The sequence below is a fragment of the Gopherus flavomarginatus genome, chromosome 3 (assembly GCF_025201925.1).
Source record: "Gopherus flavomarginatus isolate rGopFla2 chromosome 3, rGopFla2.mat.asm, whole genome shotgun sequence".
Taxonomy (NCBI): domain Eukaryota; kingdom Metazoa; phylum Chordata; order Testudines; family Testudinidae; genus Gopherus; species Gopherus flavomarginatus.
This window is the reverse complement of record NC_066619.1, coordinates 218,013,576-218,041,146: the sequence shown is the minus strand read 5'-3', so window position 1 is coordinate 218,041,146 and position 27,571 is coordinate 218,013,576. Positions and strand designations below refer to the sequence as shown.

Below are 27,571 nucleotides of genomic sequence, written 5' to 3'. Positions count from 1 at the left end.
TTTGTCAATTTGTGATGTAAACAACTCTATGCACTGACATGACTGCTGCTGAAGGCTGAATAAAATACAATACATAAACTTCCTAACAGTTTGGTCCTGCAGCCAGTGGTACTTTGGCCTATGAAGAAAGGGAGCGCAGGGTTGAGGCTACAGTAGTGCGGGCTGTTTAATAGGTGTTTGCAAAGCGCTTTGAGATCCCGGCACGGGGCTTAGCAGCTGGCATCAGTTTGAGACTTAGCACCAGTTGTACCCATGCAGTTGGCTTGGTCTGCAGCCTCCTTCAACTTTCGGGGCTGCAAATCGGAGGCGGATCAGAAAGGTGCGACACTGCCAGCCGCGTGAGGCAGGTCCCGGCTCCAGGCAGAGACCGGCGCAGCGTGTGGCCCCATCTCGCCGGCTTGCCCGGAGCAGGCGCGCGTCTCCCGTCTCACATTTCCTCAGCCTCGGGAACAGGCGTTGCACGGCGAGTGGCTGCTTGTGGGAAGCGGGGGGGGCTCACACCCTTTCCTCCCCGCCCTCCCGCCGCCAGCCAGTCGCTCAGCCTCAGAAGCGCAGGCAGAGGGCGCCTGAGCCATGTCCGCCCCCTGCGGCCGCTGCTGCCGCTCAGCTCCACGCGTTGGGGAGGCTCCTGCACCCCGGACCCCGCAGCCGCTGACAGGCGTCCTGCGAGCCAAGGCAGGAGACTGAGTAGAGCGGCTCTCTCCCCCCGCCCCGGCTTCGCCTAGTCCATGGGGCTGCGCTGCGTGTGTGCAGGCAGGGGGCTGGTGTGAGCAGCTGTGCTCTCCCTCGCCGCTCTGCCCTGCCTCACCTCCCTGCTCCAGAGCGAGCCCGGCTCGGATGTCCGGTTTCCTGGTGGCTTTTCACCTGGCAAACTCCAGCTAACTTCGGTGAGCAATTGCAAAGCGTCCGGGCACGTTGCGAGCTCCCTTGCAGGCAGCTGGTGCTGCTGCATCTTCTCCATCCCAGGGATTCTGCCGCCTTGGATATTGGGGGGAGGCAACCAACAAAGCCAAGGAGCCTCACGATTCCCCGTACACTCCTCAAGCTCCCCCCGCCCCGCCACGCACCCACCCTGCCATCCTTGCACAATGCACTTGCTGGGATTATTCTCTCTGATTTTCTATCTGGCTGCTGCTGCTCTGCTGCTGGGACCCAGGGAGCCAGCCACCGCCGCTGCCTATGAATCCGGGCAGGGCTACTACGAGGAGAAGCTCGATTTGGGGGAAGCAAAGGTAGGTGCAACTTCTGTGCCCTTGCCGCAGATGGGACACCCCTTTCTGAGGCATGTGACTCCTGGATCACTTTGTTTGCAAGTTCTTTTACGGGAGGGGAAAATATTTTAGGGAAATCTTCTAATGTTGTGGTTCTTCACTAGGCTTTTTGGGGCGGGGGAGGGTTTGAAATTTACAAATTGGTGGATTGTTGCAGGTGATAACAGATCTCTTTAAAATAAATGGCGACACCTGATATTAAGAATTAAACCCAGAGGCTCAGCTCACTTAATAAGTGAATGTAGCAATCACACTTTTTATTGTTGCTTTGGTATATGGGTTGTACAGTGTCCTCAGTCCTGTACAGCGGAGAAGTATCCCCACTTCTTGCCCCCAAGGAATTGACAATCTAGTTTAGTCACTAGCAAACCAAAATCTTCTGTTATGCAGTTGGCTTGGTGTTGGTAGTGAGGTGGATCGCTGATATATTTGAGGTTTCTTCGTCAAGGGCAAAGCTGCAGGGTGCCATGTGGATTTGTGTCCTTGGAGTGGATGCATGTGGATTCTTGAAACTTTCTGATTTGGATCTGAGTAAAGTTTTTTGGGTGCATTTCGAGAAGCTGGTGTGTTTGGGAATCATATGATGGGAGGCAAATACCTAGGAATAACAACAAGACCTCATATTGTTTCTATCTTCTGGAGGTCTGTTTTTTGTAGTTTCTGAAATCTGTAATGATTTACTGAAGGACAACATGGTTTGCGAGGGTGTAACTTGACCCTTGAATATGAAAGGTCTGCCCAGACATACAGTTAAAATTTCAGAGAAATTCTTGGTTTCCCCTGCAGAAGATCTTACATTTGTATTCATTTGTATTAGTATCTTCAGATCCTTTAATTTAGAATGTAAGTACCTTGGAACTAGCATTATGTCTTCTATGTCTTGTGCAGCTAGCTCCCAGCATTCTGTCAATGCAGAAAAAGGACATACAGTATATGATTGTGTAAGCATGTGACATTGCTATGAAGGCTTCAGTTTCTAAACTTTTTACTAGATTACCTTTAAGTAGTGCAGTGTTCAAGTTGTGACACACGTATCAATAGCAATAATGACACTATATTTTTAATTCATTCCAGTGTGGAAAACTAGACCAAAATATATTAGTTAACATACAGAATATATATCTTCACTTTGAAGTTTGTTGTTGTTTTTGATCTGTTTGACACAATTAGCTTTATTGAACATATACTCTAATACTGTTTATACAGGTTTAATAAGGTCATATCAGGCTTATAAAACATGTTACAGTGTTGACACAGAAAAAACTTGGTTATGTATATTTGGTTTATAATGCATATTAGTTACTTACTAATATTATGTTCAAGCTGTAGACTCCATGTATTGCATGCATTCTTTGTTTTGCATTTCTAAATATATATCCTAAATTCTGTATGAAAGAAGTTACTGTGCATGCTGTACCACTTTAACGAAGTCTGGATGTTTTTATAACCCCTTGGAATTTAGAAATTTATATTCTTTTAATTTTAAATCCTAAAAATTAGTCAAACTCTATTATGAGCTAAATGCTTGTTAAATATTTTTAAATCCAAGTAATATGAACACAAATTCAATCAACTGGTTTTATCACTAACACTATTTCTAAAACTTTTTGATACTGGGGAAACGCAGTCCTTCCTAGTTAAACAGTATAAACCAGTTATTAGCTCAGAGTTGAATTGATGACCCCGTGATAAACCCATGAAAGAACTTTATCATAGTTACATTGAAAATGCTGAAATAAGCATGTTGGTTTCTAAAAGTGCTGGAGCAACATACATCTGGTAGAAGAGTGAAGAAATACTCCTGAAAGTTGAATATTGCTGTATGTATACATGCCCATTTTATAGGTTATCCATTCTATTTCTTACAAGTTTTAAAGTGATTTCAGAATCTTAAATAGTCACCATTGTGCTGCAGTTTGCAAAAGTACCAGGGCTTAGTGGAAAACTTGGAGCAATGAGGAAACTGAAGGAAGAAAGAGTCAGAAATGGGAAGCGGGTAGGAAAGCAGGTGTCAGGTTGATCATATTAACAGCAAAGATTTTTGTATCTGACTAGAGGTGAGGGGTATAGGAATAGATGCTGTGTTTGTGCCTCGATCTTTAGAGTTTAATCTGGCAAGTTTTAGGCACCTTAGATGTTCTTACTCATGAGTAATCATGTTCATTTCAGTTGGACTACTCTGGTGAGGAAAGTCTGCAGGATTGGGTCCCCATTAACTGTTTCTCCCTGTGAGATGAGAGAAGGTTTCAGTGAATCTGAAGGAATTTAAAAAGATTAGATAAATAAACTGTACATAATTATTTCAAGGAAAATATGATTATGTTGTCATCATATGCGTTATTTACTTTAACTTTCTCAACTCATGGAAAATGACTGCCTCTTGTCTTCATAGGTAATACTTAGTCCTGCCATGAGTGCAGGGGACTGGACTAGATGACCTCTCGAGATCCTTTCCAGTCCTATGATTCTATGATTTGTGTGGGTTAACTGAAATCATTTTAATTTTACATTACATATCCTTTACTATTACATAGGAAGTTGAGATGAGCACATAAACTACACTGTCTTTTTCAAAAACTTTTACTATGATAGTTTTGTTCTCATTGATATAAAACTATACAGAGGTCTATACTGTTTTCTATGTAGATGACAATGAAAGTTGGAACTTGTCCTAGACATTTGCAGTTAACTGAATGTCAGTTATAGATAAATAAGTTATTTTTCATATATTGCTGCCTCAAGCACATGTGGTGCAGCAAGTAGACACTGATAAACTAGAGCAATAGTGTCCAACCTTTTCAGCCTGAGGGGACTGTACTTTTGAGACAGATTCTCTTAGCATCACAAAAACAGAATCAACCTGCAAGTCCCCTGCTACGGATTCCCCTCGCCCCTCCCCCCGAAGGTGTAGAGCTAGTGTAACTAGCCTCTGTGCTTCCCTCTCCACATCCCTGGCACAGGGGGAGCGACTGAGGGTATGTCTACACTATGGGATTATGCCGATTTTACATAAATCGGTTTTGCAAAACAGATTGTATAAAGTTGAGTGTGCACGCGGCCACACTAAGCACATTAATTTGGCGGTGTGCATCCATGTACTGAGGCTAGCTTCGATTTCCGGAGTGTTGCACTGTGGGTAGCTATCCCATAGTTCCCGCATTCTCCCCCCGTCCATTGGAATTCTGGGTTGAGATCCCAATGCAAAAACAGTGTGGCGGGTGATTCTGGGTAAATGCCGTCACTCAATCCTTCCTCCGTGAAAGCAATAGCAGACAAGCATTTCGCACCCTTTTTCCCTGGATTGCCCTGGCAGACGCCATAGCATGGCAACTATGGAGCCCATTTTGCCTTGTCATTGTCACTGTATGTGTACTGGATGCTGCTGACAGATGCAGTACTGCAGTGCTACATAGCAGCATCCATTTGCCTTTGCAAGGTAGCAGAGATGGTTACCATTCCTATTGCACCATCTGCCATTGTAAATTGGCGATGAGATGACGGTTATCAGTCGTTCTGAACCATCTGCTGGCGTCATGGGTGCTCCTGGCTGGCCTCGCTGAGGTCGGCTGGGGGCGCATGGACAAAAATGGGAATAACTCCACCGGTCATTCCCTTCTTTATGTTTTGTCTAAAAATGGAGTCAGTCTTGCCTAGAATATGGGGCAAGTGTACTAGAGAACAGAGAGCACAGCCGCTCCGAGTCAGAGCCCCAGAGATCCCGCAGAAATGATGATCTGCATGCCATTCTAGGGGGTGCTCCTGCAACAACCCCACCCATTGCTTTCCTCCTCCCCCAATCCTCCTGGGCTACCGTGGCAGTGTCCCTCCATTTGTATGATGAAGTAATAAAGAATGCAGGAATAAGAAACACTGACTTGTTAGTGAGATAAAATGAGGGGGAGGAAGCCTCCAGCTGCTATGATAGTCCAGGCAGGACATTAAAGGGTGAGGGGGGAAGAGGAGCACAGCCTCCTGCTGTATGATAATCCAGGCAGTACAGAATCTTTTCTTTAGACATGAAAGGAGAGGGCTGATAGAGCTCAGCCTCCAGTTGCTATGATGAGTATGGTTACCAACCATTCTATACCATCTGCTGGGAATGACCGGGAGTCATTCCCATTTTTACCCAGGCGCCCCCGGCCGACCTCACCGAGGCCAGCCAGGAGCACTCACGGGATGATGATGATGATGGATAGCAGTCATATTGTACCGTCTGCCACCGGGAAGGGGATGCTGGTGTTCAGCGCTGCAGCACCGCGTCTACCAGCAGCATGCAGTAGACATAGGGTGACATTGAAAAAAGATGAGAAACGTTTTTTTTTCCCTTTTCTTTCGGGGAGGGGAGGGTGTAAATTGATGACATATACCCTGAAACACCTGGGAAAAAGTTTTTGACCCTTCAGGCATTGGGAGCTTAGCCAAGAATGCAAATGCTTTTCGGAGACTGTGGGGACTGGGATAGCTGGAGTCCTCAGTACCCCCTCCCTCCCTCCATGAGCGTCCATTTGATTCTTTGACTTTCCGTTATGCTTGTCACACAGCACTGTGCTGTGGACTCTGTATCATAGCCTGGAAATTTTTTCAAATGTTTTGGCATTTCGTCTTCTGTAACGGAGCTCTGATAGAACAGATTTGTCTCCCCACACAGTGATCAGATTCAGTATCTCCCGTACGGTCCATGCTGGAGCTCTTTTTGGATTTGGGACTGCATCGCCACCCATCCTGATCAGAGCTCCACTCTGGGCAAACAGGAAATGAAATTCAAAAGTTCGTGTGGCTTTTCCTGTCTACCTGGCCAGTGCATCCAAGTTCAGATTGCTTTCCAGAGCTGTCACAATGGTGCACTGTGGGATACCACCCGGAGGCCAATACCGTCGATTTGCGGCCACACTAACCCTAATCCGACATGGCAATACCAATTTCAGCGCTACTCCCCTTGTCGGGGAGGAAATCGATTTAAAGTGCCCTTTATATCGATATAAAGGGCTTTGTTGTGTGGACGGTTGCAGGGTTAAATCGGTTTAACGCTGCTAAATTCGGTTTAAACGCATACTGTAGACCAGGCCTGAGGCATGTTATGCTTCAAGTAAACCACAGCTGACTCATGGTCCCTTGGGAACCACTGCCAGCTGGGATAAGCTAGAACAGCCACTAGACTGCTCTAATGGCAGAAAATCAGGGAACTGTAACTGGTGGTTGGTTCTTAGTTTCTCCACTTTCCCTCTTCTGTGGGGCTGTGTGGGGAAGGCACACCATTCTTTGCTAAGTGCTGCCCTAGGTTAAGACAAAACAAGTTTTGCTCCTATCCTACTTCTCCTGGGGCTCCCACAGTCCTTTAGAGAAGCAGACAGTGGAGCAGCCTGTGCACCACTCCTCACTCCCCTGTGATCCAGCAGGCTGTCTACAGGGGAGCTGCTGAGCAGTAGTAGCAAGAAAGGGGCAGCTATTGCTCAGAGCCCTTTCAGATTACGTTAGAATTGATCCTGAAACATCAAAAAAAGTGGTGGGAGGCTGCTGGGAAGTCAGAACCCCTTACTACTTTCCAAGCTGATTCAAGTACTTCCGATGAAAATCACAGGCTCTGGCTCAGGAAACATATTTTCAATTCATAATCAAATAATTTTCTTTCTAACACAGGGACCAGAATTTAGAGTCTTGATATTCAAAAGTGGCCCTGGCCTACAGGTGTCACACCGTGGAGCAAAAGAGAGTTTAAAAAAAGAAAAAGAAAAGTCTCTTGGTGAAAAATATGATCTAAAACTGTAGAGAAAGAGGTATTGATAGAACTGAACTCTAGGGGTGTGTCTACACTACAAAATTAGGTTGATTTAATATGTCAGTTTTGATATAATATGTCGATTTGATATAGTCGATTGTGTCCCCATTAAGCGCGTTAAGTTGGCAGTGTACGTCCAGAGTATCAAGGCTAGCGTTGACTTTCGGAGCATTGCACTGAGTAGCTATCCTACAGTTCCCGCAGTCTCCGCCACCCACTGGAATTCTGGGTTGAGCTCCCAATGCTGATGGGGAGAAAACATTGTCGTGGGTAGTTCTGGGTACATGTCATCACCCCCCCCCCCCCGAAAGCAACGGCAAAAAATTGCTTCTCACCTTTTTTCCTGGGTTACTCATGCAGACGACATACCTCGGCAAGCATGGAGCCCACTCAGCTCACTGTAACCGTATGTCTCCTGGGTGCTGCTGTCAGACACGGTACTGCAGTGCTACACAGCAGCATCCCCTTGCCTTGCCTTGTGGACGGCAGACGGTGCAATACGACTGCTAACTGTCATCGTTATCCCATGGGTGCTCCTGGCTGACCTCAGTTAGGTTGGTCGGGGGCAGCTGGACAAAAACAGGAATGACTCCAGGTCATTCTCTTCTTTAAATTTCATCTGATGGAGATTAGTCCTGCCTGGAATATTATGACAGCTGGAGGCTTCTGCCTCAGGCTGCTCTCCCAGTTGGCAGCACTGTGCGGTTGCACCTACCCCAGCCTTGCTGCCATGGCTCATGAAGCCTGGACAGTAGTAAGGAGCAGTTCAACTATGGGCTGAGCAAGTGCAGAATGGTGGTAGAATGTGCCTTTGGACATTTAAAAGCTCACTGGTGCAGTTTACTGACTTGGTTAGAGCTCAGCAAAACCAATATTCCCATCGTTATTACTGCTTGCTGTGTGCTCCACAATATCTGTGAGAGTAAGGGGGAGAGGTTTATGGCAGGGTGGGAGGTTGAGACAAATCGCCTGGCCGCTGATTACGCGCAGCCCAACACCAGGACGGTTAGAAGAGCACAACAGGGCGCACTGTGCATCAGAGAAGCTTTGAAAACCAGTTTCATCACTGGCCAGGCTATGGTGTGACACTTCTGTTTGTTTCTCCTTGATAAAAACCCGCTCTCTTGGTTCACTCTACTTCCCTGTAAGGCAACTGAGACCTCCCTGCTTTGATCTCCACTTGCAGAGGCAATAAAGTCATTGTTGTTTCAAATTCATGCATTCTTAATTCATCACACAAATGAGGGGATAACTGCCAAGGTAGCCTGGAGGGGTGAGGGAGGAGGGAAGCACAGGAGTGGGGTAGATGTAGGGGCACCCTCTAGAATGACATGCAGCTCATCATAGAAGCGGAATGTCTGGGGCTCTGACTCGGAGCGGTCTTAGGTCTCTCTGGTTCTTTGGTAGGCTTGCCTGAGCTCCTTAAGTTTCACGCAGCACTGCTGTGGGTCCCTATTATAACCTCTGTCCTTCATGCCCTTGGAGATTTTTTGTCAAATATTCTGGCATTCGTCTTTTGGAACGGAGTTCGGATAGCACAGATTCATCTCCCCATACAGCGATGAGATGCAGTACCTCCCATTTGGTCCATGCTGGAGCTCTTCTGCAGTTCTGGGACTCCATGGTTATCTGAGCTGATGAGCTCTGCATGGTCACCTGTGCTGATCAGCTCGCTATGCTAGCCAAACAGGAAATGAAATTCAAAAGTTTGCGGGGCTTTTCCAGTTTACCTGGCCAGTGCATCTGAATTGAGAGTGCTGTCCAGAGCGGTCATAATGGAGCACTCTGGGATAGCTCCCGGAAGCCAATACTGTCAAATTGTGTCCACACTATCCCAAATTTGACCCAGCAGGGTCGATTTCAGTGCTAATCCTGTCGTCAGGGAAGAGTACAGAATTCGATTTTAAGAGCCTTTTATGTCAATAAAAATGGCTTCATCATGTGGATGGGTGCAGTGTTAAATTGATCTAATGCTGCTAAATTCGACCTAAACTTGTAGTGTAGACCAGGACTCAAAGTATGTCTACACTGGCAGAGTTACATCGCCGGCAATTACATCACTGCTCAGAGAGCACTGAAGGGAAACCACTGTTGTGTTCACACTGTCAGCTGCCTTTGCAATAGCATATTCGCACTTCTGGTACTTGCGTTGGTATTCAGAGCGGTGCACTCTGGGCAGCTATCCCACAGAGCATCTCTTCCTCTTCTGCCGCTAAGAGTTGTGGAAAGGCGGAGGGGGTTGTGGGGCTTCCTGGGTCTAGTCCCAATGCCCTGTGATATATTGCTTCGCATCCCAGCAATCCCTTTGCTTCCGTCCACATTTGGCGCCACCTTTCAACGGTTTGTGTACTGCACTCTCTGCGTCTTCGTTCTGCAGGAATGGATCCAGCACTGTTGACCAATATGCTGCTCGCTCTCACTAACACATCATGAGTGGCAGTGGAGTTATTCCTTAAACTGCAAAGGCAAGAGGAGTTCAGCATTGATCTTGCCACGCGTAGTAGTTATGACATGAGATTGTGGCATTCATGGAGAGGCTGACCATAGTGGAACGCCGCTTTTGGGCTCTGGAAACAAGCACTGTGTGGTGGGATCACATCGTTATGCACATCTGGGATGACTAGCAGTGGTTGCAGAACTTTTGGATGTGGAAAGCAATATTCATGGGACTGTGTGATGAGCTTGCCCCAGCCCTGTGGCACAAGGACACAAGAATGAGAGCTCCCCTGTCATTGGAGAAGCACGTGGCAATTGCACTGTGGAAGCTGGCTACCCCAGACTGCTACTGATCAGTTGCTAACCAGTTTGGAGTGGGAAAGTCGACTGTTGGACTCCTGTTGACAGAAGTCTGCAGGGCCATTAATTGCATCCTGCTCTGAAAGACCATGACTCTGAGCAATGTGCATGACATTGTGGTTGGCTTTGCACAAATGGGCTTTCCTAACTGCGGAGGGGTGATAGATGGCACGCATATTCCAATTCTGGCACCAGACCACTTAGCCACCAAGTACATTAATCAGAAGGAGGTATTTCTCTATGATTTTCCAGAAGCTTATGGATCACTGTGGGTGTTTCATGGGCATTACCACAGGCTGGTCTGGAAAGGTGCATGACGCACATATCTTTTGGAACGCTAGCCTGTTCAGGAAATTGTAAACAGAGACTTTCTTCCTGGATCAGAAGATCACTATAGGGGAAGTCGAAATGCCCATTCTGATCCTGGGAGACCCTGCTTACTCCTTAATGCCATGGCTTATGAAGCCATACATGGGGAACCTTGACAGCAGCAGGGAGCGGTTCAACAACAGGATGAGCAAGTGCAAAATGACTGAGTGTACTTTTGGCCATTTAAAGGCTTGCTGGCACTGCCTATATGGGAGGCTGGACCTGATCGATGACCATATTCCCATGCTTATCGTCGTGTGCTGTACGCTCCATAATATTTGTGAAGGGAAGGGTGAAATCTTCACTCAGGGCTGGACCGCTGAGGCTCAGTGCCTAGAGGCTGAATTTGAACAGCCAGAGACCAGGACTATTAGAGGAGTGCAGCGTGGGGCCATAAGGATCAGGGGTGCCTTGAGACAGCAATTTGAAGTTGAAAGCCACTAATATTTGTTGCTATGCTTGGGAGTGCAGTGCTTATAATGCCAGGCGGTGATTGTGATTGGTGCAAACGGTGTGCTGTGAAGGTTTAAGAAAATTGCCTGTTGCTTTGCAGGGCTCTGTTTGTTTGCTTTCAATTAATGGAATAAAGATTGCTTTCAAACAAAAACAATTCTTTTATTTAAAAACAACAACCAGAGGGAAGAGAGAAACAAAAAAACACATCTGCACCATGGGGGAAGGGAGCATCCCAGGAGGAGGTGGGGTCCCAGGATGGTTAAAGATTTGTGTATATGCGGGTATCTCATGCAACCTTGTCCTTTGGAGTACAGTGCAGCGGGTACTTTACTTCAGCAGGGCTAAACTGTAGAGGGACGGATGTTGAGGGCAGTGGGTACTGGGAGTCCGCAGGGCTGGATTGTGATGTGGCAGGAGTGGAATGCAGCGGGTACAGACTGGAGCCGGGAGGTTGATAAGAGTCTGTTGATGATGTCTGGATGGCACATGGGAAACTTTAAGAGCCTCTCCGTGGCTTTGTTCTGGCGTGCCACATTCTCCTTTTGGTCCTTCTCACTGTTCTGTCACTCCTTCAATTCTTGTTTTTCGGCCACAGAGTGCATCATGACATCATGCAGAAAGTCCTCTTTAGTTTTTTGTGGCCGCTTTCTAATTCTGTGCAGCTGTTCAGCCGGCAATAACAAAAAGGGAGGCTGGGCTCCTAAGGTCATATCTGTAAAGCCAAAATGCAACTTTTTACAGAAGCAGTATTGTTTGCAACACAGAGACCACTGATTCAGTGATTTAAAACACAGCCACTATTCACATACCTGTCACTAACTGGCTGACCCCAAGCAAGCACATATGAGCCATGAGACCCCCAAAATGGTGAGTAACCACAGGGACAGGGGACGTCAGTGTTCCAGGACCATACTGTACACTGGGCACGTGGTTCTTGGGGAGAGCCAGCACTGTGTGTGGGGTGGGGGCTTATAATCATTACTGTCCCCACATTTTCCCCAGGCTGTGTTCATTGTGGAAGATATCTCACTGAAGAGGGTGAGCAGGGAATCAAGAGAGGGTCTTCTACAAGACTGCCGCTTCCACCTTGGCCCTTATGCGGCTTGCCTATGTGCAGCAATGGTCGCCTCTCCTCTCCCTTCCCCCCTCCTGCCCCGTGATGACAGAGTGGTGCAGGAAAGTTACCCATAATGGGGCAAGAAACAAAGCAGCTCTGCCAAAGAACCTGCTGCAGTAGATTGCCCAGTATCTCCATGAGAGTTTCATGGAGATTGCTGAGGTAGATTCCCGTGAAGTGAGGGAGTCAATCAACACCTCAGGTTGATCACCTGAGGGCAGGTCAGTAGAGTTCAAACCGATGACCCATAAGTTACCCATAATGGGGCAAGAAACAAAGCAGCTCTGCCAAAGAACCTGCTGCAGTAGATTGCCCAGTATCTCCATGAGAGTTTCATGGAGATTGCTGAGGTAGATTCCCGTGAAGTGAGGGAGTCAATCAACACCCTGTTCCACTGCTCAGATTAGGCATGTGGTGGTATGTACATCACACAGACACAAGCCTACTTTCTACAATCCCCTGCCTCCAACAACTTGCTTCAGTGATTCCCAAATCAAAACCACTTACCAGGGGCCTCCTCACCTGTTTGTGCTTCGCTAAGCTTTGCCAGCTGTGTCTAGCTAGCCTCCTCTGGGATAGAGAAGAGTTCTGGGCTGCATGCATCTCTGACCTCTGAGTTGGCCTTTGCCTCTGGGTCCCCCTCCCACTCCAGATCCTCGTCCAAGATTTCCTCCTCCTGGCTCGGTCCACTCTCGACTGGCATGCGAGCCACCAAAATATCCACAGTGGACTATTCTCAGTGGAGGTGGAGTCACCATTGAGTATCACGTCCAGCTCTTTGTAGAACCGCCAGCTCGTGGGCACAGCACCAGAGCAGCATGCCTTGTGACAGGCATTCTGCAGCTCCTTCACTTTAACCCTGTACTGCAGTGTGTCCCAATCATGGCCCCTTTCTGTCATGTATCGTGAAATCTATCTGTAGGTATCATATTTCCTATAGCTGGAGCACAGCTGGGACTGGACAGCCTCCTCTCACTAAATGCTGATGAGGTCCAGCAGCTTGGCATTGCTCCAAGCAGAGGATTGCCAGGTCCATGGAGCAGGCATGGTCACCTGGAAAGATGCACTGAGACTACCGCGCACATCACCGAGCAAACAGGAAGGGGACTTTCAAAATTCCCAAGGAATTTAAGGGGTGGGGCTCACGGTTGATCACCTGAGGGCAGGGCAGTAGAGTTCAAACCGATGACCAGAGAGGCAAGAACGGGACACCTCCCAGAGGCCAATTGCAGCTCTGTAATTGACTAGAGTGTCTACACTGACACCACAGCGTTGTAGCCTCAGCACAGAAAGCTGTATGCTTCTTGTTGGGGTGGGGTTCTTTTACTGTGCTGCAACTACACAGTTTCTGTGCACTAAGTGGCTTGGCAGTGTGTACACCTTGGGAGTTACACTGCAGAAAGCTGCTTTACTGCACAGAAACTTGCCAGTGTAGACAAGGCCTAAGAAAATAATACTTAGTTTATTGCAAATCCCATGAGACCAGATTCTCTTTACGTTAGAGCAACCCCATTGAAGCCACTGGAGTTGCAGTGGTGTAACTGAGAGGAAAATTTGACCCATGTATATTAATGTTACTTTCATTAAAGCAAATTTTGAAAATTTGCACTTGATTTTACTAGAACGGTTTTTGTAGTGTTTTCCGACTTCTCTGTATGTTACACCTGTTTTCGTTATTTTATGGCTTCTAGGTTTATCTGACAAAATTATTCCCATATGTTCTCTGAAACCTACAGTAAACTCTATTCACTGAAACAAAACCTATTGATACATACAGACTTGTTCTCCATCAACCATGCACTCATGGAATCCAGCAGATATTACTAGAGATTTTCTTTTTCAAAAAACTGTAAGCATTCCATTTCCCATAGGAGTGAAGTAAACAAATGTGAGCTTTAGCAATTGACCTCTTCTTAGCAGAGGGGGAAACAGTTGACTAGCATCAAATGTCTTGAAACTTTGGCTTCCTACAGGAAGGAATACAATAGCACCTGTCAGGAAGATCTTGTGTGATTTTAATTTTATTACGGAATTACTCCTGTTCAGTACATAGCAAAAGAATCCATAATGTACAGTGAATCTATACTATACACACAAGAAGAAGGATAGAGAACCAAATTCTTCTTTAAAATTATACCTATTCAAATCCATTTCTATCTGCAAAATAAACAGGAAATACTACAGTTTCAAAGCAAGAACTCTATGACTGTGTTCTATGAGCATAAATACATAAAACTACACTATGATATTTGGTAACATTAGATTCTGCGAAGGTGGTGAAATCAGTATGTGGGTGTTTTCTTTGTGTAAGAAAAGGTTTAAAAAGGCTTTTTAAACTCTGTCCATTCTTGCAGTGTCATAATACAGTATGTTTCTGGGAATCAGCCAGTGATGAGAACACTCCAAATCTACTAATGCTGGTCTTGGGATACTTTCTGCAAATATGATGTAGGTTGACATAATTTGAATTTAGCTGGTAGCAAGTTAAAATGAATGTGTACTATGGCTGTCGATTAATCACAGTTAACCCACACAATTAACTAAAAAAAAATCGCAATTGAAAAAAATTAATCGTGATTAATTACAGTTTTAATCACAATGTTAAACAGAATACCATATGAAATTTAGTAAATATTGTGGATGTTTTTCTACATTTTCAAATGTATTGATTTTAATTACAACACAGAATACAAAGTGTTCAGTGCAGACCAACATATGTTCATTTTCATCATCTAAGTCAGATGTCACAAGCAGAAGGTTGATTTTATTTTTTGGTGGTTTGGGTTCTGTAGTTTCCTGCTTGGATGGTTATCGAGCAGAGAACCCATCATCAGCATGGACACGTCCTCTGGAATGGTGGTTTGAAGCATGAATGGATATATTAATCTTTAGCGCATCTGGCATGTAAATATCTTGCAATGCCGGCTACAACAGTGCTATGTGAACACTTGTTCTCACTTTCAGGTGACATTGTAGACAAGAAGCAGGCAGCATTATCTCCTGCAAATGTAAACAAACTTGTTTGTCTGAGAGATTGGCTAACAAGAAGTAGGATGAAGTGGATTTGTAGGCTCTAAAGTTTTACTTTATTTTATTTTTGAATGTAATTATTTTTTGTACATAACACTACATTTGTAAGTTGAGCTTTAATGATAAAGAGACTGCACTACAGTACTTGCATTGTGAACTGAAAAATACTATTTTTTTCAGTGCAAATATTGTTTTATTTTTATATAAATGTGAGCACTGTACACGTTGTATTCTGTGTTGTAATTGAAGTCAATATATTTGAAAATGTGGAAAACATCCAAAATGTTTATATAAATGGTATTCTGTTATTGTTTAACAGTGTGATAATCCCGATTAATATTTTTAATCACGATTAATGTTTTTAATCACTTGACAACCCTAATATGTATCATACACACCTTAACCATCCATACTTTTGAAGCGTGTAACTAAGTCCTAGCTTTTACCTGTGAATATTTAGCTCCCTTTCATTGTAACCACTCCTAGAAACTCTTAAGTCATGTCTTCTTCTGTTTACGCATATCCCCTTATGCATGAATGAAAGTTCTTACAAAAGGCTCTGCAGCCACAACCACCACCATGTTGGTTGACAGTTCCAAAAGAGTGATATGACCGTTCCCCTTTCTTCGAAGAAGTCTGACTCGGGAGGTATGATGGTACATTCTCTCTTACTATTCCCAAGTCCCTCACATCCAGTCACAGGGAAATGTTCTCTTGTCCTATCTCTTATTAAACCTCTTTCTAGTGTGGTAGCTCCACGTGATGTAACCCCATCATTGCTATAGTTCTCTGTGGAGCTTTCACAGGGAAGAATCTAGAAAAGGATATGTGGAAGCCTGAACTGTCCTCTCCCTCACCTGCCTCTCCCCCTTCTCACTCCTATGACACATGAGCTTCCCACTGCCATCCTCAGATCCACAGGATGTAACCATGGAGGTACCGCATACTATTTTGCACTCCTTCCACTCTGGCCTAATCGGCCTTACTACTGAATTGGTCAGGTTGGGAAGAAGGGTTATCTGTATGGCACTAAGGGCCTGTACATACCTTACTCCTGCGTGTAACGAGGGCAGTATTTGTTCATCTACCGATACAAGTCCCTCAGCTCTGAGATGAATTTTGCCCTTTAAATGTTTAAAAAAGTTTCACAACAGTTACGCAACAATTCTTAGCTTCATCCTTAGAGTGGAATAAATACATTCAAGTTTGTCACTTGTTGCCAATTCTAAAGTTCATACTCAAAGGTAGCAATACGATCTCTTTACTCAGACAGGATTAGATTGATAAAGTACAGGACATTCTCTCTCTCTCTCTCTCTCCCCCCCCCCCCAAGTCTCTTTTTGCCATGGAAAACTTGAGTTCCCTTTCTCTTGTCCTAGTTTTAATCCCAGTTGAGACAAATCTTTCCTAATAACAACTTATCCTAAAGAGCTGCCAATTTACATATAACGCAAAGTAGCTTTAACTACTTCTAGTGCATGGTCAGGATTAAAAATAGTGTGGACAATGTGGATTTCAACTGCTCGCCCTACTCCAGCTTTCTCTGGGTTTTTAATCTATGGGAAAAAATATAGATTTGGTGGCAATATATGCTATGCTACTTCTTTTTGTAAACTGCTTTATTGTTTATCTTTACACTTCAAAAGATCTAGCCAGGTTTCTTGGTCCAGACTGTAGTCATCAGATTCAAACCAGTGCTTCTTCAGGCACATAGAGGTAACTTTATTTTCCTCGTGACTGTGATTTGATTTTATTTTTGTCAGCTGTATCTTGTCTTTGTTTATGCTATTTTTAAAATTTATCTTAACTTGTGCTTTGTGTCAGCATGACCTGATCAGCATTAGGGATGTATTGTATAAGGTACATTTTGAAGGCCCAATTCAATGCCCTTATTCAAGCAAAACTTAGTCCAACATTTTGTTTGAGTAAAGATTGCAGTTCATGGCTCTGTCCAAGTCTTGGTATGAGACTGTATGTTCCCGTATGTCTTCTGAAACATAATTGCAATGCATATTGAGTAGCTTATTTCACAGGAGAATCAACGATGAACACCTGTACTTCTGAGGGCAGAATGAAGCTTCCCGCAGTCCCCATTGGCCTGGGATGGCGAACCACGGCCAGTGGGAGCCATGGTCAGCCAAACCTGCCGATGCGGCAGGTAAACAAATGGGCCCAGCCCGCCAGGGTGCTTACCCTGGTGAGCCACGTGCCGGAGGTTGCCGACCCCTGGTTTAGATGTTCATTTGCAGTATTATTTCTATAGTACTTTATTTGCAGTATTATCCTATTACTTTTATATTAAATGTATCCTTTTAATATTTTAATGTTCATCATTTGGAAAAAATGCAGAAACAAAATCTCAAGCCTAAAAAGAAAATCCTTTTGACAAGAGTCGTTTTAAAGAAGAAATAAGTTTATGGAAGCAGAGTTTTTGTAAAAGCTATCTGAAGAGAATTGTTTCTCCTGAAAGAAGGGTAATTTCTTAATTTATCCATGAGAAGGTTGTGTGTGTGCTGGAATAGCTCAGTCTATATCTGGTTACTGTGCAGCCAAATCTTCGTTTATTTTAAAGTTATGTGAAGAGCCAGGTTGTAGCTGCCCCTGAATGGGCACGGGAGTGGGAAGGATAAGTAGTTTCTAAACCTACCCACCCACCCCCGGCCACTCAGCAGTGGCCGAGGGATGTAGGTCTTGCTCCTTCCTAGGACTTTTTTTGGATGCTAGCTGACAAAAAGGGGATGGGAAGAGGTGGCTTGAGAGATGGGATCATGGCTTTGCTTTCTCTATGCACCACCTAGTGACAGGAGCCTGTATCATTCTGATCAGGAGCTGTGGAAATGATCTGGGTCTTTATTACAACTAATAAGAATCTTGTCAGTTTCACTCTGCTGCTGATTTGACCAGCAATAAAGGCACTTATGATCCAGAAGAGAGGAGGACCTAAAAAAAATGGTGAAAGGGGGGAAAGGGTTAGAGTGAAATAGCAAATACCTTCTTTTCCCAAGCATCCAGGAACAGAGTAGTAGGATAGTAAGAGAGTATTCCCTTGACGCTCACAACAACCTCTTAGCAACAGGAACATTAGGGCCGGCCCACAACATTTTGGCGCCTGAGGCGAGGAGCTCAAATGATGCCCCCATACACTTTTGCTTGGGACAAAACTTTGAAAGGTCTCAATTCTGCCTTCTTCCTGTCCTGTTCCTCTCATGATACTGCTACCTACCCCAATAAAGGAGAACTAATAACTTAAAATGCCTTATTCAAAAATTTTAAGTAACACTTAACTTTCAGATGCCTGAACTGCAAATGTTACTTTCCTTGTCTGCATAGTAAACACTGGCATTTTTAACTGTTTGAATAATCAAAGTGGTGCTTTCCGTGTCTTCTTGGCTGCAAAGATTTGAACTGCTTCCTGAAGGCCCACCAGTCTGGGCCAGCTCATGCTCTATTGAGATGGTTGCAGGGCCAACCAGCCTCTCCTGTGTCATTGTGGAAGTGTAGATGTGTTTTTATTAACTTCAGCTTGGAGAAGTTGCGTTCTCTACTAGCAACTGTTACAGAAAGTGTTAGATGTATGCGCAGAGCAACAAAAGCATTTGGAAAGAGGGTCATCTTATTTGTGCACATATATTCCAGAACAGCCTTTGAAGTTGATCCTGCTGAAATGTATCTTGAAAGGGCTTTAAGTTCATCACCTAAATCACTCGCATCAATATCACACGTGTGTCAACACTGACTCTAGTGCCCTGCATTGCTGGTATAGGTCTTCTTCAGGTATAGTGAGGAGTTTTGGAATATCATACAACATCCCAAATATATTGCTGTGTTCCTTGAGTTGCATGAAACTTTCTTCAGCTGACTGTATTGCACAATCTAGCACCTGGTTAAAGAATTCAACTTTGAATTGTTGTTTGGGGTCTCTTATGGGATTATCCCGTGCCTTATAATCAAAATGTCATCTTCTTCGGTGACTCTCTTGAATGGGTGAGAAAATAGCTTCAGTGTGAAGTTTCTCTGCCAACTTCTGTACACTCTTCAAAACATTTTGAAATCCCTCATCTGACTGGTAAGACTGTAGGTGTGACTTTGCTTTGTTCAATTGTTCCATTGCTCCAGATATATCAAGGTCAACACCTTGGAGTCTCTTGCTTACAACATTTATTTCAAACAGTATGTCATGCCATAACACTAAGCCACACAGAAATTGGAAGTTATGTATTTTTCTGGTGACTCCATTTCCCTCTGCCACTGTTCTCCCACGAACAGTTCCTGTCATAGTATTATCCTCCATAATGGCAACTATGGCATCATCTATCTTCCCAATTTGATGTTTGATAGGCTTTATCGCCTATCCACTCAACTTTCCCATTGTGTGGCACTCACTGGTTTCAGTGTCGGAGAGGATGTTCACAGATGTTGCTTCAAAATTTGCCATTGATAAGTTGATACAGAGAAAAATATATAGATGCTTTGAATTACATTAAAAAATTCAGCAGCCTCACTAGAAGCTGATGCTGCATCACTGACCACCAAGTTCAATGAATGAGAACTCCATGGGACAAAAAAAGCTCAAGGGTTTAACTCTCGGATCCATGTCTGCACTCCTCTGTTCTTTCCTCTCATGTTGGCACCATTATTATAGCCCTGACCTCTCATGTTGGCTATCGCAATTCCTGTATCTTCCAGCTTTTTAAAAAGCACATTTGTCATACTAGCTCCTGTAGTATCATCAATGTCAATAAATTCTAGAAAATGCTCTCTGACAGTCACCATTGCAGGGACATTTCCACTAGGTTCTGTTGTTACAGAACGCACCATTAAAGTCATTTGATCCCTATGGCTGATGTCAACTGTGCAGTCCAGAATAACAAAGTAATATCTTGCTGACTCTAAATCTGCCACAATCTTCTGTTTGACTTCTGTTGCCAGTAACTGTATAATCTCCATTTTGAATTGTTTTTCCAAGGTAGTGGTTTGTGTACATTTCTTGGTTAGTGACTCATCCTGGAGTACAGCATCAAGTTCAGCCATCAGCTCCACAATTTTAAGGCAATTTCCATTGTTTGGCACATACAGCTGATCTGAAGTGCCATGCAGTGCTAGGTTATAAGTAGCAAACATTCTCACAATGGCAATGAGCCTTTTCAGAACATTTTGCCAGTAAAGAGACTCTGATGCAATCTTCTCTTGATGCTGATCATCTATGGTGGCCTTTAACCTTAGTCTCATCTCAAGCTCTTTTCACCTATGGAATGCTTTCTGGTGATTTGCTGCCTTCTCGTGGCATGCCAGATTTCTAGCCAGATTTTTCCAGTCCTTTGTTCCTGTAGAACCCAATGTGGCTGGAACATTAGACTGGAAGAGTTTGCAACAAAAACAGTATGCAGCATTCTGGGTTTTTGAGTACATAAGCCATGGCCTCTCCACTCTGTCACCATTGAGGATTTCATGCCAGCAATGTGTTGGATGGAAACTTCTATTTTCATTGTCTTTGGGGAACATGACGTTTTTCACTTGCTGTGGCCCATGCAGTACAAGGAAGTCCCTCAGGCTACTGCTCATGTGGGTCCACAGTCCTGGATCATCTAGACTTAAGGAACTATCTCAGCAGCAGCTGATTCTTGCGCTTCCACCACACTCTTCTCTGATCTACACTTTTCTTCAGGAATGTGCATGGTTACATCCATTTGTGATGGAGATATGAATGCTGCAATAGCTGCTAGGTCACCTGCACTCTGACTAACTGGAAGATCTGGCATCTCCTCACCACTCAGTTCCTCACTGGGGCTGGAAGGCTCACTGTGAACATTTATGTCTATGTATCTCAGGAGAGCTCCTTCCTTCTTAGATAGAAAAGCTTCGTTTGCTTGCTTTCTTTTTCTGAATGCTGTCCCAGAGGGGCGTTTTCTTCTTTCACTCATGACTGCTGTTCTGTGCCAGCTATAGTGGCTCTCAACACTCAGTTGAAGGGGACAAATAAGCAGGCTGGTAGCAGGTCCTGAGAGAGGGAAGATATCAGCATCTTAAGAGCCTAACTGGCTCCTACTGCTTCAGTTGACTGCCTCTTCTCCTCAAGTGGGTTCGGAGAAGCAGCAGGAAACAGGAAGCTCCCTGAGAAGCTGATGTTAATCTGTCCAGGCTCATGGGGGTGCTAGAGAGGTACATAAGAAGCTCCTCCTCCTCTCTCTTCCTGCAGCTCCTGTTGCTTTCTGTTATTCCCTCTCACCTTTTCTCCTGCCTGCCTGTTATGTCTCTTGGGCCCTCCTTCCTCCAGCATAGCACTCCACCATCTCTGTGCATCTAGAGCAGAGAGAGTACATATGCACCAGCAGCAGACACAATTTTCTACACTCTGGGTCCTAGTGGTGCCCCCGCCCCCAGTCTGGCACCTGAGGTGGCCGTCTCAGTTCGCCTCATGGTAATGCCAGCCCTGAGGAACAGGGTTGGAGGAGGGAGAGAGGAGTCCCCTCGCTCACATCAGAAAGGGATTGTAGAGGCAGGACCATTCCTAGAAAGGGAAGAAAGAGAGAAGCTATCTCTTACAGCAGCCAGGAGGTAAGGCATGGAGAGTCCCACATTAATTGGACAGTATTAGTAATAGCACAGAAGGTGGTGTCCTTGAGCAGGTATGAAGGAAAGCAACCTATTAGAAATACCAGAGGACATGGGGTTATGACAATGAGTGTATTTCTCATCAGGTCACTGCTTATATCCTAAACTCTAATGGCAGAAAGAGAGAAGATACACGTTTTTCATATAAGCCTTTAGAGAATTGGTTTAGTACCTTCACTAGTTGGTGTCTGGTATTTGTTTCAAGCCCTGCAATACTTTATTTGGGTGTGTAGTGAGGCGGCCTGGCTCCCAGCTGCTCCAGATGACGAAGAGCCCAGCCGGAGGCCGGACTGGGAGGAGCTAAAGAGCTCTGAGCCCGCCCCGCAAAGGGTCAGGCGCCGACTCAGAACTATAAAGGTGAGCCCTCAGAGCTCAGTCAAGCCCCAGCAGCCGGAGTGAGCAGATGTCTCCCAGGGAGCTCGGGACTGGGAGACCCCTGTGACCCAGGGTAGCCACCCAGAGTGGCCCGAGCTCCCCTGTGCCCGCTACCTAGAGGAGCTACTGGAGCTCCCCTGCGCCTGCTACCCAGAAGAGCCGCCAGAGCTCCCCAGTGCCTGCTACCTGGAGGAGCCGCTGGAGCTACCCTGGGCTGACTTTCCAGAGGAGTTGCTGGACCTGCTACCCAGCCCTGGCCGGGATGACCCCATTCACCTGGACCCTGCAGAGGACGACCCCAGGATCCAGGTAAGCCCCGAGGGGGAGTCTGGAAGTAGCCCGGGGACAGCTGACCCTAGTCTGGCTGCATCACAACCAGAGCCAATGTCAGTGTGTTGCGGCCAGGATCCCCACTGACACAGCAGCAGGCCGCCTGCGTGGGTGGGCCTGCGTCCCCCCTGTCACCCCATCACGGGTGGCAGTCTCCCCCTCGCCCCGACGCTCAGGCCCAGGAGCCTGTGCTTCTTACCATGCTCCATTAACAACGTGTTAACCCTTGAGGACTCAGCCAAGTGCTAGTTCATTATTTAGCAGTAAGGCATTCCCTGGGAAATATTCTACCCTCTGACTCCACCACCTCAACCAACCTACACAATCATCATTGCTGTGTACAGTATTAAATTGTTTAAAAAAAATTTCCCTGGAACCTAACCCCCGCTATTTACATTAATTCTTATGGGGAAATTGGATTTGCTTAACATCATTTTGCTTAAAGTAGCATTTTTCAGGAACATAACTACAATGTTAAGCGAGGAGTTACTGTACCAGAAAACAATTGCCAGGTTAAAAAAACGTTCAAATTCTGAACATTTTGATTTTTGCTTTTGCTTTTATCCAGCACAGCTACTACTGTATAGTAGATACTGAAACAAATGGTGCTTCAGCTTGACTTCGCTGGTTTTGAACTAGTCACGTTCCTTTTACACTGAAAAGGTCTATACTCTGTGTGTAATAACATGAACATGATACGGTGGGGGTAATCTTAGTCTCACGAGTTAAAGTATCCCATATTTTCTTAAGATCGACAAAAAAAATTGGTTTTGTTTTAACTCAGTCTTTGTGGCAATGTATTAATTTGTGCCACTATTTAGAATGTTCTGTACTAGAGTTTTGTAAATTGTACATAGAACAAGGATTTTGGATTCAAACATTTTTTCTGTGAACATCATGTCTCCAATTAATTCCCCGCAACTGCCATTTTATTCCTGATAAATTCTCATGCTATTCATTCAGCAGTTGCTCATGCAAAGGTTTATCATGCTTTTAGACAATCTGTTCACGTGTTTTAACTTAACTGCCTCACAAGAGAGCTATAAAAAAGACTTTAATGGTGATGCCTAGTAAGGTGTGTTCATTAACTGTCTGGTATAATTTGGTTGGGGATTTCCCTTTCTCAATTTATAAATTTACAGTGTTGAGGGATTTAATATGTGAAAATGAAATCTTATTACCGTGTTGATTTGATGGCTGATCTTATGGCAGAAATTCTAAAGCCAATGGCTGTGTGCTGTGCAGGAATTTTGAAGGAGAGAAAAATAACAAACTAACATTTTTATAATCATTAACTTGCCAAAGCAGATTTTAAACCCCTTACTAGCCAGAGCTAGTAATATGCCAAATCCTTTTAAAAATCCACATTTTGTGATGACCATTCTGAAATCGAAAAGCATTCCTATGAGCAGAACCACCACAGTGGCTGCACAGACCTCTGGGGATAAGCATCCTGGTTGTCTCCATTAAGTGACAGAGTTGAATGTTTTACAGTGTGAGAAATTTAGTCTACATTTTGGATAAGGTTACTCTGCTTAAGACCAGATTGTTGGTCCTTGTGGTCGCATAACTGTGTCTGCAAAGAACAAATGCAACATTTTCTCTGGTTGAGTTTCAGCCAGTTTTACTTAGGGGCTGTCTGCATATGGAAATTTACCAACATAATTATACATATTATAGTGGCGTAACTCCCCATGTGGACATCCTTATTCCAGCATAAGTGTGGCTTTGTTTAGTTTAACTTGTGTCACTTTGAAAGTGGTATAAACTAAACTGGAAAAAGGCACTAATTCTTGAATAAGACTGGGGACTTTGGGCTTGTATACTCTTAAAACACTACAGCATAGACGCTGCCTACGCCAATAAGAGGGATTCTCCTATCAGTGTAGGTAATCCACCTCCTTGAATAACGGTAGCTAGGTTGATGGAAGAATTCTTCTGATGGCCTAGTGCTATCTACACAGGGACTTAGGTTGACTTAATTACACTGCTCAGATGTGTGGATTTTTTTCTAGTATAATGGATGGTCTACACTAGTTATAACTATAGTGAAATAAGTATGCCAGTAAATTTCCTTGTGCAGACAAGCCCTTACTAAATTATGTTATGTTTGGGAATCTTTGGGTGCTTTAGCATTCTCTCCAATAGAATTTTCTCTATTCTCTCACTTCTATTTAATATGTACACATAGGATTTATTGAGAAAATAGGGGTTGCTTGTTGAATAAAAAAGTCTTTGTAGCCTCCAAAGATATGAAATCAAATATGCCTTGGGAATTATCATTGTTTATGGTCTCTGCAAGGTGCCACAATGGATAAAAGTAGAGACAGGGGAAGAGAGAGATGGCTTACATACAAATATACACTTACTTCCTATTTCAGTGTAATGAGGCATTCCCTTTATACTTTACCCTTTGTCTTCTTATATACCGATACAATTTGGTGTTAATAAATCACAGGATCCTAGTAACTGCCATACTAGATCATACCATTGGTTTACCTCAGTGGTTCCCAAACTGGGATTCGCAAAATGTTACAGGGAGATCTTGGGGGGGGGGGGAAATTCTTAATGGCAGACAGAACTGTCCCTGGGGACCCTGGGCAGCACGGGGCCAGCAGGCTGAAGCCCCTGGACTTCCAAGAGCTAAGCAGGTCAAATCAAGCATATCTATCACACTGAGGAGATTTAAACTTTAAGACTCCTTATAAGAAATGGAAAGGGAGGTGGATATTTTTTACTGTGTTTAAAATTAAATAAGCAGCTAGTATTATTTTTAAAATTATTATGAAGAACAAGTTTAAGCTTTGTTGTAACGTTGTGCGTTGTTTGTCTGGACTACTCAAGACCTGAATGCTTCTGTAGGAGGAACTCTTCGAGTTGGCTTCTTTAATACCTTCATGCTGTTTCACATCTGATACTCCTTGATGAAACATAGGAGCCTTGTCTTATAACAGGCTTATTCAAAGTGACACAAGCTACGAAAGTGAGAACTTGGAAGAGTGTTGCCATTTTCATATTGTAATAAAATTATTGTAATGATAAATAATAATTAATAATAAATAGTGGTGTAAAAAAAAGTCATAAAAACAAATTTCCAAGATCACTGCTTTTATAATTTATACTAGGGTAAAGGAGAAAATCCCTGGAAATATTCATTTTCAGAAGGGGGTTCGCGAGACTTGACATTTTAGTGAAAGGGGTTCACAGGTGGTTAAAGTTTGGGAACCTCTGGTTTAGCTTATCAGGTATCCTGCTTCCAGGAGTGATTCATGATAATTTATTAAGCTTCATGTTGGCTTCCTTGTAGTGAGTATTACTGTATGTGTGTGTGATTTGATTAATGACATACTTTTAATAAACAAGGATAATTACTGTAACAAAATCCATGCATAGTTTGTAAACATCTAAAAATAAGCTGACAATTACTACGCACTTCCTTTGAGCAATTATTGCTAATTATTTTAACATATGGGATGGGAGGTAATTGGCCAAAAAGTGTTTGTTTTATGTAAGAGTATTGGTGCATGAAAAGAATTCTAAAATGGATGTGATCTACATTAAATTATTAAAATAATAATTATTGGTTACTTTTTATTTTCATCTCTGTTCATGCTATTTGAATTAAGCATGTTCTCAATTAAGTGAATTCAGTAGCTGAGAATCCCCTCAACACTGTTCCGATCTATGAACTGTGTTGTGTCCTCATTTTACATGGATGATGTGGTCCCAAGGGCTAAGTTCTCCCTTGCACAAAAATACCTTGCGTGAGAATGAAGAAGGTCCATAAGTTTCAACACGCAGAGGTTGAGGTTTTTTCCTCAACATTCCACCATCAGGATGAATAGGGCAGATTTTTCCATATTAAACTAATTGCTAGTGCTGGTATATATTAAACCAGTTTCTGGTTCTGAGAATACCTCCACCATGTACATCTACCTTCTCTTCCTCCCTGGCAGTGCAGTGCATCAGATGCCTGTAACTCTCTGTCCTGCCACAATAGCCGCTGCAGTGAGCTAATTTTCTTGGAGCAACATTAATGCTTGGGGTTTATCTTCACTTGAAATGCTCACAGCTGCAGCACTGCAGCTCAGCACTGTAGCGCTTCAGTATAGACACTACTGATACTGAGAGGAGGGGTCAGGATAGGTAATCCACCTCCCCAAGAGGTGGTAGCTAGATTGACAGAAAAATTTGTCCATTGACCTAACGCTGCCTACACTGGCTCAGCCTAACTTTTAGTACAGACCAGAACTTGATCAGTATCTGTAGTGTCTGGAACGGAGCAGCCCACAGGAAAGGCAACTCATTGACTACACCCATCCTGTAATCTTTACAGAGTCTGATAGAGTACTTCCCAAGAGGACCTTATGAAGGACTGGGGGGCAGAGTGAAAGCATGCTGTGGATTAGGCCTGTCCTGCCAGGCCTAGAATGTCAGGTGGAGGTGGGGGATATTGTCTATGTGTAGTTATAACCAGGGCATTGGAGCTGTGCTCCGGCTCTGCTCCAGCTTCAGGCAAAAACCTGCAGCTCCACTGCTCCGGAGCTGCTCCGTCCTCCAGCTCTGGGCTCCACTCCAAAGCACTGGCTATAACGCCAGATTTTTTGTCCAGCAACAAAAAGTGATTGTGTAAATTTTCATGCTGTGGGGTCATTCTTCTGTGGAGCAATTCTTTCAGGTAAATTAAAATTCAAAATAGTTGCTGTTGTGATGGTCTAAGGCATTTCTCTGTATTCTGCTTGTTCTGTTTTGGACGTTTGTGAGAGGTTGTTTATTTTTACTTGTTTTTTAGTTTGTCTGATGACTCTCACTTGGATTTATGTTTTATTTTGTCCTCTCTTGCCATAAGTCTGAATTGAGGATTTCTCTCAAATTCAAGCAAAAATTCTAATATCGGTAATGCCGATCTAGTATACATATATATATATATATATATATGATCATATGGAATAGCATTAGCCTCATCCTCCACTATTGTTGTCTGTTGCTGCTGTTGAGTGACCATCTGTGTACATTGCTTTGTTCCTATCCATCTTTTAACATAGGGCTTTTTGTGTGTAATTTTCAGAATTTTTATAAAAGCAAACTGAAACAGTGTTTCTATCATGTGGTGGCATATTGACACCCACATGCGTCAGTAGCAGGGTTGGAACATTTAGATCCACCACACTGATATCTGCCACTTGAGCTGACAAAGTAACCGATAACAATAGTAGGTTGTCATCCTCTGTGTGGACCAGCGGGGGATGAGATACACACTTTGCCAGTGAGTTTCACAGATATTTGCTGACAGCAGAAGAATGGTGAGACTCTGGGATCTTGGGTTCAATTCCAGACTCTAGTGGGCCCAGACAGTTGTACACATTCCCTCTAAGTGTAACCTCTTCTGCCTTGTCCACTACAACCTGTCCCAGTCCTGTCTCTTCTCCACACTTTTTA

At 44.1% G+C, this 27,571-nt stretch overlaps 1 protein-coding gene across 2 annotated transcripts in view; it reads left to right on the top strand.

Annotated features, from left to right (window-relative positions):
• The first annotated feature begins 517 nt into the window (after window positions 1-517).
• The window catches only part of VEGFC (vascular endothelial growth factor C), a 128,968-nt gene continuing 101,914 nt past the window's right edge, over window positions 518-27,571 (top strand). The window contains exon 1 of one of the 2 annotated variants that reach the window (XM_050945373.1): window positions 518-1,232. In XM_050945373.1, coding sequence (XP_050801330.1) covers window positions 1,089-1,232 — 144 coding nt within the window. In that variant the 5' untranslated portion in view covers window positions 518-1,088. The remainder of the gene's footprint in view (window positions 1,233-27,571) is intronic. The other variant, XM_050945374.1, reaches the window with a different exon arrangement.